At 37.9% G+C, this 19,351-nt stretch overlaps 1 protein-coding gene across 1 annotated transcript in view; it reads right to left on the bottom strand.

Moving 5' to 3' along the window:
• GABA-B-R2 (gamma-aminobutyric acid type B receptor subunit 2) overlaps window positions 1-19,351 on the bottom strand; it is an 853,882-nt gene that overhangs the window by 82,360 nt on the left and 752,171 nt on the right. Inside the window, exon 11 of the mRNA XM_067139049.2 lies at window positions 10,157-10,381. Coding sequence (XP_066995150.2) covers window positions 10,157-10,381 — 225 coding nt within the window. The remainder of the gene's footprint in view (window positions 1-10,156; window positions 10,382-19,351) is intronic.

The following is a 19,351-nucleotide window of genomic DNA, read 5'->3' as shown; positions in this document are numbered from 1 at the left end:
CAAATTCTTCTTTCACCAGAATGAATACTCCCCCTCCTACCATTCCTATCCTATCTCTACCATACACCCTCCGGTTTCGTGAGAACATTTCTGCATCCATTATATAATTTCTCTGCCATGATTCAAAACCTATTACAATATCTGGAAAGGATATGTCTATTAAATTACTTAATTTTGTTCCTTTCTTTACAATACTTCTACAATTGAGCACTAACATTTTTATGTCATCCCTACTTGATTTCCAGTTCCCTGTTCCCTTAACACCGCTCTCTAGGCCACCCCGCTTCCCTGAATGTACCTCTTTATAACCCTTCTAAACAATTTTCCAATTTAATTTTAAGTGGAGGCCATCTGAGCGCAGACCCCTATCTCCTACCCACCCATTAAATATAGAAATCTCACTCCCAGTTTGCCACATACCCACTCCATAGTCTCATTTAAATGCCCATTCCCTTCTACACAGTATTCCACTGATAAGAAACTCCACTTCCTTAAATTTCACCCGTGCTGCATTTACCAGGTCCCATACATCCCCAACTATGTTGGTACTTATACCTCCTTATCTTACGTTGTTAGTACCAACGTGAAACACTACCACCTTCTCCTTTCCCTCCTCCTTCTCTTCTACTTTCCTCAACATCTGCCTTAATCTAATATCTGGATAACACTCTACCCTGATACCCTTTCCGCCACACACTTTCACGACATGTTTAACGATGGAATCCTCCATAACCAGAGCCTCAACCCTACCCAACTCATTTGATCCCTTCCTGGTCAGCCCTATCTTTCCTGAGAGCTGCAGAGGCTACTTCCTCCTCCCTTTTCTCCATCCCATGATCCTGTTCCACCTGTCTTTTCCTATCCACTACTCCACATTTCCCTTTCCTACATTTTCCCTTTTTCCTTCTTCCACACTTCTCAGCAACAGTTCCTCACCTTCCCTCGGTTGTTCTACCTGCAGTGACTCGTACCGAGTTCTCACAGACACCTGTCCTGAATTCTGATCCTGAATCGAGCCCTTAGCCTGCAATCTCCTTCCTCTTAAAACATAAGACCACCTGTCTTCTACATTTCCTCCCTTTCCTTCCCATCCCTCTTTTGCACCTACTGTATCCTGTACAATGTTTGAGGGAGGCCTACTTTCTTTCCTGTCCTCTGAGAGTATCCTAATTATCTTGCTCAAGCTCTCCAACTCCTGCCTCATGCTCCTTAATGCCTGGCCACGCCCACAATTCATGCACTTGCTCTCCTTAGCCATTCCTTGCTGAATAATGAAAAGCAAAGGAAAAATAAGATGACTTATTCTGTGCAAAATAAAAATTAAAGGAAATAAATATTGTCTAGGATAGTTCACAAAGATCACACGACAATAAGGTAGGTAATTAATATAAGCAAGTACTACATACAATACTACTTAGTTGCACGATTTTTTCCACAATACCCTAACAGGATGAAAATTACTGTTACCGGTAATTACTGAAAACAGAAAATACTAACACAAGAACTACACAATTCTAAACTGCAGTTAACTCTGCCCTAATTACTACACAACATAATTCATGTAAGAGAGTTAGTACAGATACTATACTACACAAATATTTCACAGTTATAGAATAAACACACTATTTTCTAAAAAGATATTATAATACACTACAATAATTTTAAACTACGTTCAGATTATGTTCAGTTACTGCAATACTCTACAATAACTTTAAACTACGTACAGACGTACCGGTATTCTAATTACAAGTGGTTAATACTAAGCATAAACAGAAAAGAAAATTACCATTTAAATTCGAAATTCGCTAAACTACTCAAACTAATAGAATAGGCACTCTAATTTCTAATAAGTTTCTATACTACACTACAATAATTTTTAAACTACGTTCAGACATATCCCAATTACAATAGGTTATTACTAAGCACATATAGAAGTGAAAATTCCAATTAGGCCTCAGTGCTAAAGTACTTAATAGTTGTAGTTTAGCAAATTGTGTGTGTGTGTGATACATTTAGTTCCACAAATATTGGTGTTTAGTATTAGTTTGTAGTAATCTGCGATTTGTGGTTTTTATTTACAATTTTTACACTGAGTAGTTCCGTAGGCGTTCGCTAGATTACAACCGGTAATGTAGGACTGCGTGAAAGAAGAAATCTCTCTTTCTTTTTTATATTATTATTAAAATATCAGTAGCTATGTTGACAACATACTTACAAAGACGGGATATTAGAAGAGTCCTAACTTCGGCAGTGGTTATAGTTTATTACCGTAGTGCAGGCATTTAACAGGGTATTTCAAATAGCAGTCGAACGGTTCCACCTATCATGTTGTGTGAGATCAGTTAATGTAACCTCTTTGGTTCTTGTTACTCCTTAGATTTGTTTTCGAGTGCTTTGAAATAAGCAAAGACACGCACTTCAAGAGAGTAGATTGGTATCTTTTGTTGTTTTACAAAGATGAACTACGAATCGTTGTACGCTGCTAAATCAAAATAAATACATATTGTTATTGTAAGCATTAAAGAGTGTTTAGTAGCGAGAATAAAGGCAGTTTTTTCCCACATATAATGAAGGTAATAACTTCTTTAAATAACGCGATACTGTTGTAAATTTTGTTTAAAGAAAGGATTTCATCAGAATATACAGTATTTCACTGGCGAAATATTAAACAGTCGTATTGGTATTAATTATTGTCGGTCTTCGTATTCAAATATTGGCATTGTTGGCTACAGTCGTGAACAAAGGGTGTAGTGTATCAAGGAAATACGGTATAACTAAAAATCAGTTGATTCTTTCTGATCATTTGTAATTCTGAGTAGGCAGTTAAAGTATCCGGAATTTATATTTCACACCCTCGATCTTTCAGTATTTATGATCAGTTAGCTAATAATCAAGTTCCTACATTCCAATAATTGCAATTCAAATCCCTGTCATAGTTTAGACAGAAATACTTTTGAGAAATTATTGTAAACAATCTCATATTTTTCAGCATTTAAGGACACATTTTTACCGTCCCGCGGAGCAGGGAATATAATAGTAATCCACCATCTGTAATAATCACATAATCACATTTCAGTTGAGAATTGTAGTGTAGCTACGGTATATTAGATAGTATGTTGCCTGTCATATTCATGTGTATTTTTGTGTAAGCGGCAGGTTTCGTTTTTATTACAGCATAGTAAGATAATATAATACTAATATTAATCTGTCTATGTGTTTAACTTTGTTGGTAATCTTTGAGTACGGGTCGATGACCTCGATGTTAGGACCCTTTAAACAACAAGCAACAATCTTTGAGTACAACTTTTATTAGCGAAAATAATCACAAAATGTCGTTCGTCGCGGCTAACCGATTTGTATAGCGTCACAGCAAGTAGTGGAGACTTTGTATGCGCTGTGAGGATCGGTAGCTGGGTAAAACATTTTTGAACCGTTTGGTAACTTTTTTGTACAGTTTTGATGTAATAGACTACATCCCACTTCCCTGCCCCCCACCCTATATCCCAAAAACTTGGGTAATTTTTGATGTCTCTATATTTGTTGCCCCCCACCCCACCCCACTTCTAATTCCCAGTCGCCACTACTGCTTCCCAGTGTGGATGTTGTTGGACACCAAACATGCAGTCATCTTCACAGTTAAATTTAGAGCCAAGGAAGATGAAATTCTAGAACACTCCAATTTCTTTGACGGTAATCTCGATTTTATCAATTGTGTTTTTTGCTGACACCATAATCTTCGTCTTGATTTTCAAGCACAGGTCAAAAATCTTACCTTCATCCTTCACCTTCCTGATTAAGTATGCAAGGTCCTTCTTTCTTTCTGTTAATATGACACCAATCATGTTCTTAGCCAGACTGGCCTTCTCAGTGAAAATCCGAATGCATCTCTTTTCAGATATTGAAACAATCCATGTCCCAACATGGTGTTCCAGTGTTTTTTTCTTCACTGGCACAGGGCACTAATCGCTGCTTAGGAATCATGCGGAGCGCGCAGACTGAATAATATCTGCAGCTTCATTCAGTGTTTTTGTTCCTGTGTTGCAAGTTGTGCTACGAGTTACATTTGTGTCTGTGATAAGTGTTGTACTGCGAGTTGCGGTGGACTACGTTCATTAAGGCTGCTAAACGTAAGAAGCTGACTCTTCAGCAAAGGATCGACATCATTAGTGATGTGTGATGTTGAAAGGGATAGCCAAGTACCTTTGCCACAGATTCCAAAAAAATATGACTGTTTGGCATCATGGAGCGGAAGGAAGCAATTATTATCTGGCCGCGGAAGAGGAGTGCGGTTCTGGGGCAAAAATACGGAAGAATATTCGTTCTTCGCCGTACGAGGAACTTGAAAACATTTTAATGAAATGGTTCGTGGAAAAAAATGAGCGAGAACGGAACGCTCCAATTGACGGGAACATACGGTACCGGTACTTAAGCAAAAAGCTCGAGAAGTCGCACTTAAGCTGGGTTCAGTCGATTTCCATGCTTCTAATGGCTGATTTGATCGGTTTAGAGAAAAGCACAATATTTCGTTTCAGAACTTGTGCGACAGGAGCGCGGAAGTTAATGACGATACAGTTGTGTTGTGTGTTGGAAAAATAATACGTTACCTCGACTGCTGGAAGGATATGATGCTAAGGATATTTTTAACGCCCATGAAACGGGAGTGTTTTATAATTTGCTCCCGACCAAGACATATGCTGTTCACGGAGAAATATGACACGCAGGCAAAACAAGTAAAGAAAGACTGACAGCGTTGTTATGTGAAAAATTACCCCCACTAATAATTGGAAAATTTAAGAATCCAAGATGCTTCAAGAACACCTGTACACTCCCATGTAAATATGATTTTAACAAAAGTGCGTGGATGAAATTGGGGATATTTCTAAACATTTTACGAAGCTTGGATGTTAAGATGGGATCAGATAGATAGTGATGATGATAGACAGATGTCCAGCTCATCCTTCAGATACATCTTTCCTGCAGAATGTCAGAGTGGTTTTCCTTCTTCCTAACTGCACTAGTCACCTGCAGCCTTTGGACCTTGGCATTATTCATTCTGTGAAAGTGAAGTAGGCCTACAGGAAGGCCCCGGTTCAAAGAGCTATTTCTTTCTTTGAAAGAAATGAGGGAATGTAATTGAATATACTCCAAGTCATGCATATGTTTGTAGCAGCATGGCAACAAGTCACAGCAGGCAGGGCTGTCGCGTGGTATATAGGCATCCAAGGCAAGGCTTAAATCGGCGCCCCCCACCTCTGGTAAAACCCGTAATTTTGTTCGTTCCAGTTTTGGTTCGGGGGATGATACCCTAGCTCTTTAGAGCCTCTCCATTATCCACTACCTATGGACCCGCCGTGTTGCGGACTGGAAAAATAAACAGGCAGCTATTTTAAATAACAGCATCACGGACCACCCACCCTCCACAACATATTTGATATACATATACTAAGATTTGATGCATTTATATACAAAATACAGTCTTTGATTTTTCATTATTTGTTCTTGTCTTTGGTGCTCTTTTTTGTCGTCTATATACAAACTTCAAACATTGAAAGGCATTCGCGTGGCTTTTGCATGAGCAAATATTGTCAGAATTTCTCTAAAGTCTGAGTTTTTTGCAGTGTCATTTTCTATTGCTAGAATGGCGAGAGACTTCAGCCTTCCTTGTGCCATTGTAGAGCGCAAATAAGTTTTTATAAGCTTAATCTTACTAAAGTTTCGTTCGGCACTAGCAACTGTCACGGGTATTGCTAGTAACACTCTTAATGCGACCCACAGGTTTGTAAACAAATCTTTACTGTTTGTGTTTTTGATCATAACGCAATACTTATTTTGGTGTGACTGTGTTCTTTCCATGATCCAAAATCGAACCTACATGTAAAAGTTCAGGATACAGTTCACTGCCGTAGACATCTGGCACTTTATTTTTTTGGTCAGTTAAATGTCTTTCAAGGTCGAAACAACTTAGTTTTATACCTTATTTTCCTGGAAGTTGAGCAACGTTACCCAAAATCCCCACACTTGTTTGTATTCTTTCAACACAGTTGACCTCCTCTTAACTGAGTTCAAAACTTTATCCACTAATGGAAAAATAAACTTCTCTCATAAAGGTTTCTTCAGGTGACGATTACACTTTCTCAGAAGACTCATACAAAAAACGCGTTTTCGTTTACGAATCCTTTTCTCGGGAAAAACAGGTTCGATACCAAGTTCAGCAGCTATTCCTTTAGCGGAGATTACTGCGTCCACATATCCATTCTCTCTAAATCTGTTTAAAAACTCCAAACACTTACTTGAATTTTTCAGAACAGTCACTGATGTCTACCTCTTTCCCTTGACTGCTTTTACTGATCAAATTAACTTAAAAAAAGAATGTCATTCCACAAGATCAAAGTTACGGTTAAGGAAAAGTCTTCCATCTGATTAATCAAGGATTGGGCTTCAGAGGCTGTTTGGGGGTCATAAGTTTTGTCGCCTAACTCAACCAATGCATCTCTAACTTCCGCGTATTGGTATCTAACAGTCTGAACAGCACTTATGCGAGATTCTCAACGCGTTTCACCCACTTGCCTTAAAGTAAGTGTTTTAGTATGGTCGCTTATTACACACCAGCGCTTTGTTGAACTAGAGAAGATGGTAAAGAGACGTTGTAAAATACCAAATAAAGATCTAGACTTAACTGATGATTTTGCTCCATCAGCATAGGTTTAGGTTATGGCACTCACAAGGAATGAACACAGCCAAAGGGAAATTGGCTAGTACACAGGCTTGAACTCCTTTATGTACCGGTACACCTGCCGTGTTGGCGCCGTTATCGTATCCTTGACCACGACAGTTGGTCATGTTCAAACCACACTCTTCAATTTCTTTGAACAGCAAGTCAGCGAGAGCTTCTCCAGTGTTTTCTTTGGCAACTCGATAGGCTACAAAGCTTTCTTCTACTTTGATCTTCCCATCATCATCTTCAGTGACGTAGCGAATCGTTAATGAAACTTGCTCCTTGTGACTTATGTGTGGAGTACAATCAAGGATAACGGAAAAATATCTGTCTTCCTTTATTTTCGTCAAGATACTTTGCGTTACTGAGTCACCTAGTATAGTTATTAGCTCATTTTGTATTGACACATTTAGTATATGAAATTGTGTTTAATTGTTAGATATACCTCTCAAGTGTTCCATTACTACATTATCAAATTTTCGCAAAAGTTGCACAAGTCCAAGAAAGTTTCCATTTTTTTGTGAAAACTTTGGAAGATGACCCACGAAAAACCATATTATGCTCTGCTAGATATAAAGTAATTTCCACTAACCGTCGCAATACTTCTTCTGAACACTGACCCTCAGTTTCAATTTGCATCATGTTGTGATGGGATTTTAAACGGTCTGCCAAATTTTTTCAGTTGTTAAAACCTATTGCTTGACCAAAATGTGACTTTGATGAGGGATTAAACAATCTACAACAGAAACAATAGACATGATCTGATTTTTCTGAATAAATCAACAATCGCCTTGATATTTTTTCTCCATTTTCCAAAAACCGATACCGAAATTGGTTTGAAAACTGCCTATTTTCGTAATTTTTGGGTAATCATGGTCTTCTTTAGAATATCCAGTCGACCCTTTAAAAACAAACTCATCACGCTGAATGTGCATAATATGCGCTGGCCACGTTGCTGGATCTAAAGTAATCACCGGCACCTGCTCCGATTTGGAAATAAATTCAATTTCAGTTTCAGTGGCTGTTGACAGTTCTAAAACTCTTTTATTGCCATTATCACTATCGCGATCGCTGTGGTCACGATCGGTTGTAACGGTATCCTCGGTAGGGGAAGGTACAGGTACAAATTCAGTGTCTTTGGCCTATTGACCGCTACTTTGTGAGGAGGAACTACAGCTAGGTACAGACGTACTGGTCTCAGCTGCGGCAACATTTTGTGTTTATAAGTTAAAAAAATAGTTTTGGCACTTTACTTAATAAAGCCAAATTCACTAACTCACTTTCCTTGTACAACTTTCTCCTTTGCGCCCCTGACAACATTTTCGACATAATTCTTGATTTTTCCACTAATTGCTATCACTATGCAATTCTAAACAACATCGTTCAGTATTCATAAAGCTCGTAACGGACGGAGGAATAAACTATTAGCAGTTGGCGTAAACAGCGATGATATCAATGTCACTATAAAACCAAGTAACTAAGGCAACTGTAAACTGTGTCCGACGACCACTGTGGGTGGGGAGGGGTGTTGATGTCGACTCGCCGGCGCCGATGAGTCACGACCCTACTCCCATCCTCACCACCTGCTACCACAGCGGACAGCGCTACTCAGTATACACAGTTACTACAGTGCATTATGCATAGAGAGAATTTGTGCGCACTCAGTCATGCATCCATTGTATTATTGTATAATGCAGAGACCAATAGAGTCGTCTATAGAATTAGATTACAAACGCATAAAGTATATATTTTTTTACCCACGGCGGCGCCCCCCAAGATGGCGGCGCCCAAGGCGACCGCCTCGGTCGCCCCACCCACGCGACGGCCCTTACAACAGATACCGTACTACGGTATTCAAAACTGCTTTGGCCATGCAGGTTTTGGTGCCATTTCAGAAGTTTTTAATGAAGATGACACTACTGATGACATTAGAGAAGATTTGGGGGTTGTATCAAAGGACTCGAGTGTCACAACATTCGAAGAAATTGTTACTTGTGATGATGATATCCTAACCTCAACACCACAGATGGATGTTGGATACCGGTACCTTTGTGATGATGCAAAAAGACACAGTATTGAGAAGAAGAAGAAGAAGAAGAGGAAGAAAGGATCCAGCAGAACCAACTTTTGGGGCAGCAGTGAAGGGACTGGATATTGTCCGCCAGTACTTCTCCTCCTTCAAGACTGATGAAGATTTCATCAACAGTCTCAACTAAATTGAGAGAAAACATCTTTCTGTGAGACATCTGGGCAAGAGGAAGCAAACTACTGTAGGCTACTGGACTATTTCAGAAAGTGAAGGTTATTATGCTTATTCTCATGGTTTTCATGCTCTATTTTTCACAAATCTCTTTAAAATCATGCTAGGTCTCTGTTCCTTCATTTTAAAACTGCAAGTCAGTAATAACTATTTCTCTTTTCCTTGCTGCGAGTTGTGTTCCCAGTGGTCCACTAAGGAATTGGTTACATCTGCTATTTTGTAAATATTTTCTGTTATTCTTGTGTTAATTTGAGTTTTTAGTATTATGTTCATTTGTTATTTCTTGACATTACATTACGGTAGTTAAAGACATGAATGCATTATTATTTCTTGTGACATATAGCCTATTTTCTTTGAACCCCCCCTTTTAAGGAAAACCTTTTTTAAGGAAGAAATATTAAATCGCCCTGAGATTCATTAAAAAGGGGTTCTACTGTATAAATTATTTCTAATTGTATGCATATCTACCCCTTACTTCTGCTTCCTGATATGGTGTCAGAGATGAAGTGAGATGAAATTATATGACATGTATTATGGCTGGATGTCCTTCCTAATGCCAACCTCAGTTGAAGAGCTAATGAAAATGAAATGAATGATAGTGAATGAAATTGCATAAGGAGGTAGAAAGAATTGGTTGTGGTCTATGAACATGAACTGTCTCAGCATTTACCTGGAAGTAAAAAATGAGAAACCACAGAAAACCATTCTCAGGACAGCTGAAAGTGGGGTTCAAACGCACTTGTCTCCTAAATGCGGAGCTTGACTTCATGGCCATAGCATGTTAACGTGTGCATCCACTCGACCCGGTTATAAATCTCTCTCTAATATAAGTTACCAAACATATTACATGATCTATTTCTCACTGAAATAAATTATGCTCAACTATAAAAAGCTTGCTGATTATTCAATGCGTGGGTCTACAAAATAAAACATTAAATCTACCAATGGTGATAGCTACTGACTAGAAAATTTCTTGCCCTTTTTTCCTGGACAGTTTATGTTAATGGCCAGGAAAATTATTTTATGGAATACAGCTAAATATGTCAAAGGATTAGTTATGTAGTCTATGTGTTAATATTTTAATTTGAAACAAGTCAGTCTAGCCTGAGAACTCATATTTTGTTTTAAACACGAATTGAAAAAGTACATTTTATACTATAACAGTACTTACAATGACTCACCTTGGGAACGAATACAAGGCACAGCGTACCCGTTGTGCAGAAGATAATGAACACAGAGATGATTATAAAGGAGGCATCCTGCTTGTCTGATAGTACAAAGGAAATAGCTGCTCCCATCACACACATGATGACGACATTATAAACGCTCATGCCCACATATTTGGAATCATTTAGTGCTGGGATGCTGACATGTCGTGTCTCCCACGCAAGAAATGCACCGAAGATCTCCACATAACAAAAGAAAGAAAATATGACACTGATTAAATTCAGAATAAAGATGGTTCATTTAAGAATCACCAACACATTAATTGAATATCTACTGGTATAAAACAAGCAAGCAGTCACTTCATCTTATCTGGATTTTTTGCAAAGTAGTACAACTTATTAAAATTTGTCCACAATCACTTTAGGTGTACTTTTATAGTGAACATATGGTTTACATTTGTTCACTACTTGATGGAATAATTTAACGTCAGGAAAACGGGAGATGATTTCTGTAAGTAGCTGTGGTAAAAATGGTAGTTTGACCGATTTGCATTCTGCGAGGCACATAGGACGATACGTGATTTAAGGTTCTTGGTCACATTTCCCAATCTTTGGCTACAAAAGAACACAGTAGTACCGTACCCTATAGGCACTATGACAGATTATTAGACAATTGGTCATGCAATAAAAGGCTAAATGTTGTTTTTAATCTTTTTCATTGATAGCAAATATTTGAGAGGTTTAATATCAAAGGCGGACATGAATCAGAAAAACTGAAATTGAGTTAGCAGTGGATTCCTACAGAATTTTTTTGCTCTTTGTAATGGTGAAATTAGTTTGCTTTAAAAATGGATGCAATCTCATAATTTATTGTCTCAAAGTTGAAGATTTGTTACAAAACCGGATGTGGCTATGCAGGTTGCTTTGAAAAATGGACACCTACCAAACAGTCATTGGTGGAATCACATTAAGATCATGTGACTCACATATAAGCAATGGCTGCCATTGTTCTCAATGTAACACAATGCATTGCTTCAGTTGCCCTTTTATTAATTTAATTTTACTGTTTTAGAATATTATTTGGAGCATTTTTGAAAAGGAATAGGTGGTCTCATAGAGGCAGACGTATCAGTGAGCAATGGGGGTACAAGAAAGAGGAAGAGCAGTCTACAAAACTGGAAAAGAAACATCAAGAATCATAAAAACATAAGGTTGTGACGTACCCACTTGGCCCACAGATGTATGACAAATTTATAACGTGGCGGGTCACTTTAATATTAAAATAAATAAATGATATGTCATTGTTTCTCCAGAAACAGTATCCCAAGGGCGCCAGTCTTCAAGCTTATGGCTTGAAAACAAAAGTAGATAATTAATAATAATAATAATGCGTAATGAGACTCAAAAAACTCCCAGGGGTGAGGTGAACGGAACACAAATCATTAAGTACACTAACTTGGAATTTAAGGATCATTAATAATCATTTCATAAAATACAAATTAAAACAGCTATTTAGTAAGATGAAAAACGTGACGTAACGGCGTTTTAACATCTGAACTTACGGAAGCAAAATAAAAATTGAATGAAATTAATTTTAAAAATGAACTGTTGTGCGAAGACTTGCAGTAACTTATGCCATAAGCTCACCATATGTAGACTCTATTTTCTTGAAGCTGATGATATGTGGATCTCGTACCGGCTGCCTTCTCTGTTGTTGGATTCCAGTCCTACTTCTACATTTCCTGTCCTTAACACTTCCTACTGTACTCCTTACATAAAGTCGTAATGAGTCCTAATTTTAAGTGCAAAACCACCATGGGTTATGTTCATGGAGAGAATACATTCGTATTCTTCCGTATTATGGAACAGTAGCGTAGCTAAATTCATAATAAAAGCTCTCCTCCCCTATACCAGTCAGAACCGGTCTCCCGTTGACTACCTCTCGTTATTGAGATAACAAGTCCCAATGAGAGTAACTTTTGAGTAGAATATACTCAGATGCGAAGTGAACTAAGTTAAAATCTTCTCCGATGTGTAGACGTAGAATCGTAGTAAGAGTATCTTCCAAGAGTGAGAATCAGAATGTCCGAATACAAGAGACAATCTGCTCACGAGTAAGAATACGAGTATGAATGTGAAAACGACTGCTAATGCTAATAAGAATCTGAATGTCTACTCCAGCTCTTGTCGGTGGTATATATCGGTTCAAAAGTCTCCTTCCATCAGCCATATCACATGGTCCAGTAAGATTCGAGGTCTCATCCCTTCTCCGATGTATTGCTGTGAATCCATCACGTTGCTTCATTACGTTCATTCACATAGGCTGAACTTTCCCGCTGAAATAAAGCGTCCCGAAGCGGAGTTTGAAAAGTGGGTGTTAATAATGTATCAACTGTCTCTTCATGAGGTAGAGAGGGTAAGGTCTCTCGTAACCTAGATGACGTACTTTTCCTGGAATTGGGCTGAAATTAGCCTGCTGACTCTGGTCACCTCACAACGGCTATTGGAAAATTTACTGCAAGTTATAAATATGCATGATGTTGAAATACTTTACCCAATAATTTGTTCGTTCAGAATACGTTGTAGCCGCGATACAAAGAAATGAAATGATGATTGAAATGGATGATAAAATCCCTATATATATATATATATATACATATTAATTTAAAAATGACCTATCAGTGATTAAATATATACATCTTATCAATTAAATATATAGTTCAATAATTAAAAACATTCAGTGATGTCCCAAACATCACAAGGTTAATCTCACATCTAGGTTTGCTGATTTGCAATGTTGAACCAAGTAAATTAATCCATTGTGTGGTCAAGGTTTGATGCCTGAAATGTTATTCACAAAGTTATTCAGAGACTTATTCACAAAGAATAATTTAACACTAGTTTCAAGTACTAAAGTGGAAAGGAACTGGCCACTCTACCGCACGTAAACTCCGGCTCAGGAACACCTCTGCGGAGGTTCGGACCTAACTTCGGGCAGAATAACCCTTACCTTACCAAGTACTAAGGTGGTGATAAAGGCAAAAGTACCAGACCTCAAATTACCTATGTATACCATGTTTAGACTTACAGTAAACTCTCATATCAGTGATTGCTACTGAAGATGAAGGAGTAGTTTAATAATGTTCTCTTGTTCTGTTTGTCCTGGTACACTGCTACAGGCCTTGCTGAGTAACCCACATGCACTCACAGGGTGAGGTATCAGTGCTCGCTTCAAGGAGTTCTATGCAGCCAGTGTCATGTTCAAACACACAACCCAAAGGGGAAGAAGAAAGATTCAATAAAGGGGAAAGCGACAACCTTTCAGTATACGATCATTAATCAGGCTGGTAACTACGTCACAGTTTGCGGAGATGCGTTAGCGTAGGATTATTGTAGTTTCTAATAGATTCAAGGAGAGTATTTCTCATCTCCCAATAGAAACTAAAAGAGGAAACCACAAAGAAGCTACATTTGCTGCAAGAAAGAAGTCCTTATGAACTTTGAATGTGGTTTTAAAGCTACTGAGTCTCATTATTCAAGAAAACATTCATCTAGTGTTTATCTACCATCAGAACTAAACATTACATGGCTAAACTTTGGAAAATGTTCAATGCTGATAAATATGAATCAGTGGTTTTTTACGAAGATATTTTCCACAAAACTCAACATTGGTTTATCTTGCCCCAATAGGGACGAGTGTAGCACTTGCATTGAATTGGAAAACTGCATCCAAATGGAGAAGAGTGAAACAGAGAAAGCAACCCTCAAAATGAAATTGGAATTACACAAGAGACAGGCTTTCCCAGCATTTGTGTGAAAAGCCATCAGGTTGTTTTCTCTTAAGCTTTGATTGACAAAAGAACCGCATTCTTCCCAAAGTGACCCACTGAAGTGTCTACCACTCTAGGCTGATTTATTGTTACAATCTTTCTGTGGTAAAAGGTTTGTAAACTGAGTTCCTGAATCCTTGTAGACCTACTGTCTCCAAATAATCTTGGATGGAAAACGACGTTAAGAAATCCTCTATTATGTTACTTTTATTATAGAACATAATGAGATGACTTTATCAGATCTCTCTGGGTATGATTCAATTTGTTTGATGGCAGATGGTTGTGCAGGACAAAATAAGAATGTCAACATCTTAACAATGTGCTCCAAGTTCCTTGCCAGCTGCACACCACCAAGAAACATAGAAAATATTGAAACAGTATTCCCATTATAAGGCACTCATTCTTGCATTCAGATAGAATGTTTGGTGTGATAAAGAAAGTTCTGAAAAAACATGAACATGATTGTGAAAGAAAAATAATATGATAATGATTTTGAGACTTGTGGAACACTGAAGTTGTTCGATAGAGATTGGGTGTGGGTGGCATCTGACCGGAAGAGGGAAACAAAACAATTTATGAAAACAGCAACCCAAATTCATATTAAAATTTCTACATGCAAACAGCTTTTTAGAAAAAATAAATGGGAAATACAACAGTCAGAGGAGAGCGGCTAACAATCTTGATACAGAACAGAGAGGCCGATGTGTATGGCCAATTGTAGACCTCAACTTATCAACACAAAGGAAAAATCCATAGGTGTTCCCCTCAAGAAAAAAAATGAAAGATGTGAAGAAATAATTACAAAAACCTTTTGGGAAAACTGGAAGGAGTGATTCAAAACCTTGTTGGAAACAATGCCTCCTCATCCTCACATCCTCAGAAGATGGCGATGACGACCCATATGAATGTAAGAAACAAATCGAAATGAATTTAATGACAATCTTGTATTAGTATCAATTTGAAAACTTTGAATTTCGTGTTTTTGATGCAAGATTGATTTAAATAACTTTATTTTTTCCTCCGCTTCCCTTTCTTGAAACCCTCTTTTGCTTTGTAAAATAACATTTTGTTTAAGGAATTTCAAAAATCTATTTTATTCACATTTAAATTTCCGATATTCATTAAGGTGGGTCTGAAATGGGATTTTGTTGATTTGACCATTTTTAAACAAACGATTGAGATTCATATGCATAAAAAATGGACACCTACCATCTTGTTTGTATCAAAAGTGGACATTTCTGTTTCAAATCTGGGCACCTGCATTTTCTAAGCTAAATGTGGCTGATTTCTTGAATGATATTGCTACTACAAACAGAACGACATTAACTCGGGATTTGTAAGCCAAATTAAAAAAATATCCTAAAATAATTAAATGTAAGTTGTATAACAAAGAAATTTTTACCACCTCTGGAAAATCGCAGATGTCCGCCTTTGATGTTAAGCCACTCATTTAATGATTTATGCAGTTTGCCATTAATTAAATGTGGAAATGTATCACGAACTACATAATTTTCTTTGGTATAATATTACAAACTGTAGTGGTGGAACTTACATTTTATAAGTAAAGGAGCACAGAAGTGAAAATAAGATCCATGGATGAACTAAGATATACAAATATGTTACTGGCTGGCTGTAAATCACATATATCTCATTTTTCTGTAATTTGAAAAAGATGACACATTATGCAGTATACTCATTTAAAACAATTAACAATTTAAAAATTAACTATGGTTCTTTAATAGCGTAAATAAAACATTTAATTCAATGCTAATAATACACTGGCAAATATGGATTTGCTTTGTTTGTACTTTGATAAATGGTCCAATAATACGAACTCGAGGGTCCTGAAAAGGACATCAGCGGGCACTGTTTCTTTTTGAACTTTGACCGAGAGGTTGTTTAGGACAGTTCGGTCTTATCCTATCACTATTACTCATTTAGCACCAACCAAGAAACATGTGCGACTTAAAAAACATCATGGATGCAAGCAACTCCACCTCAATATTGAAAGGAGCCTGTTTCTTTTTGAGTGTTATATATATATTCTATATCTTAATGTGAATGAAATGAAATGAAAATCCACAGCCTGATTCCAGTCATTCGATCGGGTCAGGAATGGAATGAATGATGCCCCCATCTAGCGGCGAGGATAGGAATTGTGCAGGCTGCCGAAGCCGGTCGCACTCCTCTGGAGTCATGATTAATGATATTGGAGAGTGTTGCTGGAATGAAATATGACAGGGAAAACCGGAGCACCCGGAGAAAAATCTGCCCCGCCTCTGGTTTGTCGAGCACAAATCTCACATGGAGTGACCGGGATTTGAACGACAGAACTCAGCGGTGAGAGGCCAGCGCGCTGCCACCTGAGCCACGGAGACTTTATCTTAATGTGTATAGTGTAAATAGATGTCCATTGTATGCTAAATAAAATAAAATATTATTAATATTACTACTATTGTTATTAAGTTATTACTATTTCTGCATGCCTTTGCCTTTGCTGTGTACAGTGCACAACGTCTTCTTGCATGGCCTAGATCAAATTTGTTGCTTTCGTTGATCTGTCTCAATCTCATCCTTGTGTTTGCTGATTTGAAAGTGACTTGAGGTATGAGCGGTGTTAGTAATGCCATTCCTTATGCAGCCAGTCGCTGTTACGAATGGTGTGAAAATGTCACTCATAGGGTCCGTTGATGCACGCATTTCAGTGCACAGGCTAATGTGTAATAGCAACTTCTGTGTCAGTGAGGAAATCAACTACCTTCCCTATTATGCCTCTTCAGTGAAGCCTAGGCCATCTATGACAGCTGATGGTGGAACTTTTGAGAATCAAACCAGCCTTCAGGCTGACTACTCATCATACATAGGTCTACACATTTCCGAATGAGTGAAGAGGCATTAGATTTCCTAATGGGAAAGCTGGAGAGACATCTTTATAGAAAAGAAACTAATTTCAGGAGGCCAATATCACCAGAAGAACGACTTGTTATTACCCCGAGATGAGTAATAAAGTCATATTGCAAACTCTTAAAGTAATTTATATATGGAAAAGGTAGCAAAAATCTGCTGGAAATAATTATTTATCACTTCATCATCATATTTTATCAATTGAGAAGTTTGACACAGACATTTTACCCACAAATTTGAAAATAAGTTATTTATTTACATTTTAAAATAATAATGAGCGTACAGTAATTATCAAAAACAAATTCAGGAATTCAAGCACAAAAATGTCCTTGTCAGTTTCTCACAGCAACCATTACATAAATACAAAAAATTGTGCAAACTGTCTGACGGAAAAAACTGGAATTTGAACTCATCACTCCGTAACCATCGGTAGAAATATTAGTTCCTTCAGTCGGTTTGGGAACAAAAGCATAGGGCTGCCTCTCCAATGCATCAATTTCACTGCAAATTATTTCTTGAAATTTCAAACACACTGCACGATTGAGAGAACGAGGCAGAGACTTCAAGTCAGGCAGCAGACGTTTTAGAAACATGAGGTCGTCATCCTTTTCTTCGGCCATATCTTTCTGAAGAAATTCCAATTTTTGCTTTTCTATTGCTATCAATGCGTCAATATCAGGGCGTGACCTTTTCCTTTTCTCTATACGCATACTCTGAGTGCTTACCGATGACACGATCGAAGGTATCTCTTCCTGAGGTGATGCATCTGAAGAAGGTGGTATAGGGCCATCTTCTTGAATTCTAGGGACTACTTCATTTGCTATTTCTGCAGACAAGGAGTAGTCGAATGAAGAAACTCCTAGACTGCAACTTCTAGCTTCTGATATCATCGTATCACGCAGGAAACTCATCAGTTGAAAAACTGCCAAGAGCTAGTTGTCGCGTCGTCTCCACCGGCACCAGATCTCGGCTTTCCAATTTTGTTAATTTCCTAGCGAAAATAGTCGCGCAGTTTTTTCCAGCGGGATCTGGCATGTTTGACTGAAAAATACAACAAGAAAATAGGGTGAGAATTATTCACTAATTAAAAGTTACGATCATGATTCAAACAATGTTGAAATATGCAACTATCCCTCTAAGTATACCATTTTAGTTCGTATCCCTGCTCCGCTAATTCTCACCGGCTGTATTCTTGAAGGTTTTTCAGTTTTCCTTACTTGCTCAGACACATACTAGGGTGATATCTTAATACAGTTCCAGACACTTTACCCGCTGTTCGTTTGTTTGTTTGCTTAACCCATCCCTGACGGAAAAATAAATAAATGGACAAGAACAAGTCCATCATTTACCATAAAAGCTCTATATTTTAGAAGACACAATTATATTGCTTTTCGTCTCCTTCTTTTCAGATTCCTTGCAAGTGGTGACTCATTGCATCCCTCTCCCTTCGCTTTAGCGTTGGGAAATCTACAGTAGCAGCTATTGCCAAGGATACCTGTAAAAGAATATGGAAGGTCCTGCACGAAGAGTATATACCGGAGCCAACAACAGAATTGTGGTATGATGTAGCAAAACAGTACTCTTTGAAATGGAATTTTCCTAATTGCATCGGCAGTATAGACGGAAAACATACTGAAGTGAAATATCCGTCTAAGACTGGCTCATTGTACTAGAATTACAAATAGTATTTTTCAATAGTGCTTCAAGCTGTAGCTGATGCTGACTGCAGATTAATTGCAGTTGATGTGGGTGCTGGAGGCCACTAGAGTGATGGCGGTACATTCAGGGCATCTTCCTTGTTTCAAAAATTAGAAGCTGAAATTTTGAATGTGCCTGATCATACGGAATTGCCCGATACGCCTTACAAGGTTCCATTTGTTCTTGTAGGTGACGAAGTGTATCCTCTCTTACCATATTTGATGAGACCGTTCCCTAGACGAAACTTCAACTTGTGTTCAATTACCGTCTGTCCGGGGCAAGAAAATGCATAGACTGTGCTTTTGGGATCATGAGTGCTAAATGGAGAATTTTGCACAAACCGATTGAAGCGAATGTTGATCTTGGAATTTCTATTGTGAATTCTATTTGTGTATCACACACTTTTGTTGTTGCTGAAGAGGGTATTGATCCTCAGTTCATGAGCGTTACTACTGGCACAACAGCAACAGTACTTCCGCTTCTCGAATTCAGCTAAACAAGTTAGGGAAATACTAATGCATTATTTTAGTGCACCAGGAAAACTGACTTGGCAGAATAATTATGCTATACCGGAAAACACTGTGGAAAGAAATGCTGAAGTAAACGGAGAGGGACTAGTTACACATTAATTTTGAAGGTGTCATATTTTCACTGCTAAAATTTTACAGTGCTAAGAAAAAAAAGAGATTCTCTTCATTTAGTTAAATGGTAAACCTCATGTAAATAAAGGCAGCCTTATTTTATGTATCTGCTATATTAACCGTTAAACAGAGTTGAG

Source organism: Anabrus simplex, chromosome 2 (assembly GCF_040414725.1).
Source record: "Anabrus simplex isolate iqAnaSimp1 chromosome 2, ASM4041472v1, whole genome shotgun sequence".
NCBI classification, from domain to species: Eukaryota; Metazoa; Arthropoda; class Insecta; order Orthoptera; family Tettigoniidae; genus Anabrus; species Anabrus simplex.
The sequence above is the reverse complement of the archived record's forward strand: the minus strand, read 5'-3'. Positions and strand labels throughout refer to the sequence as shown.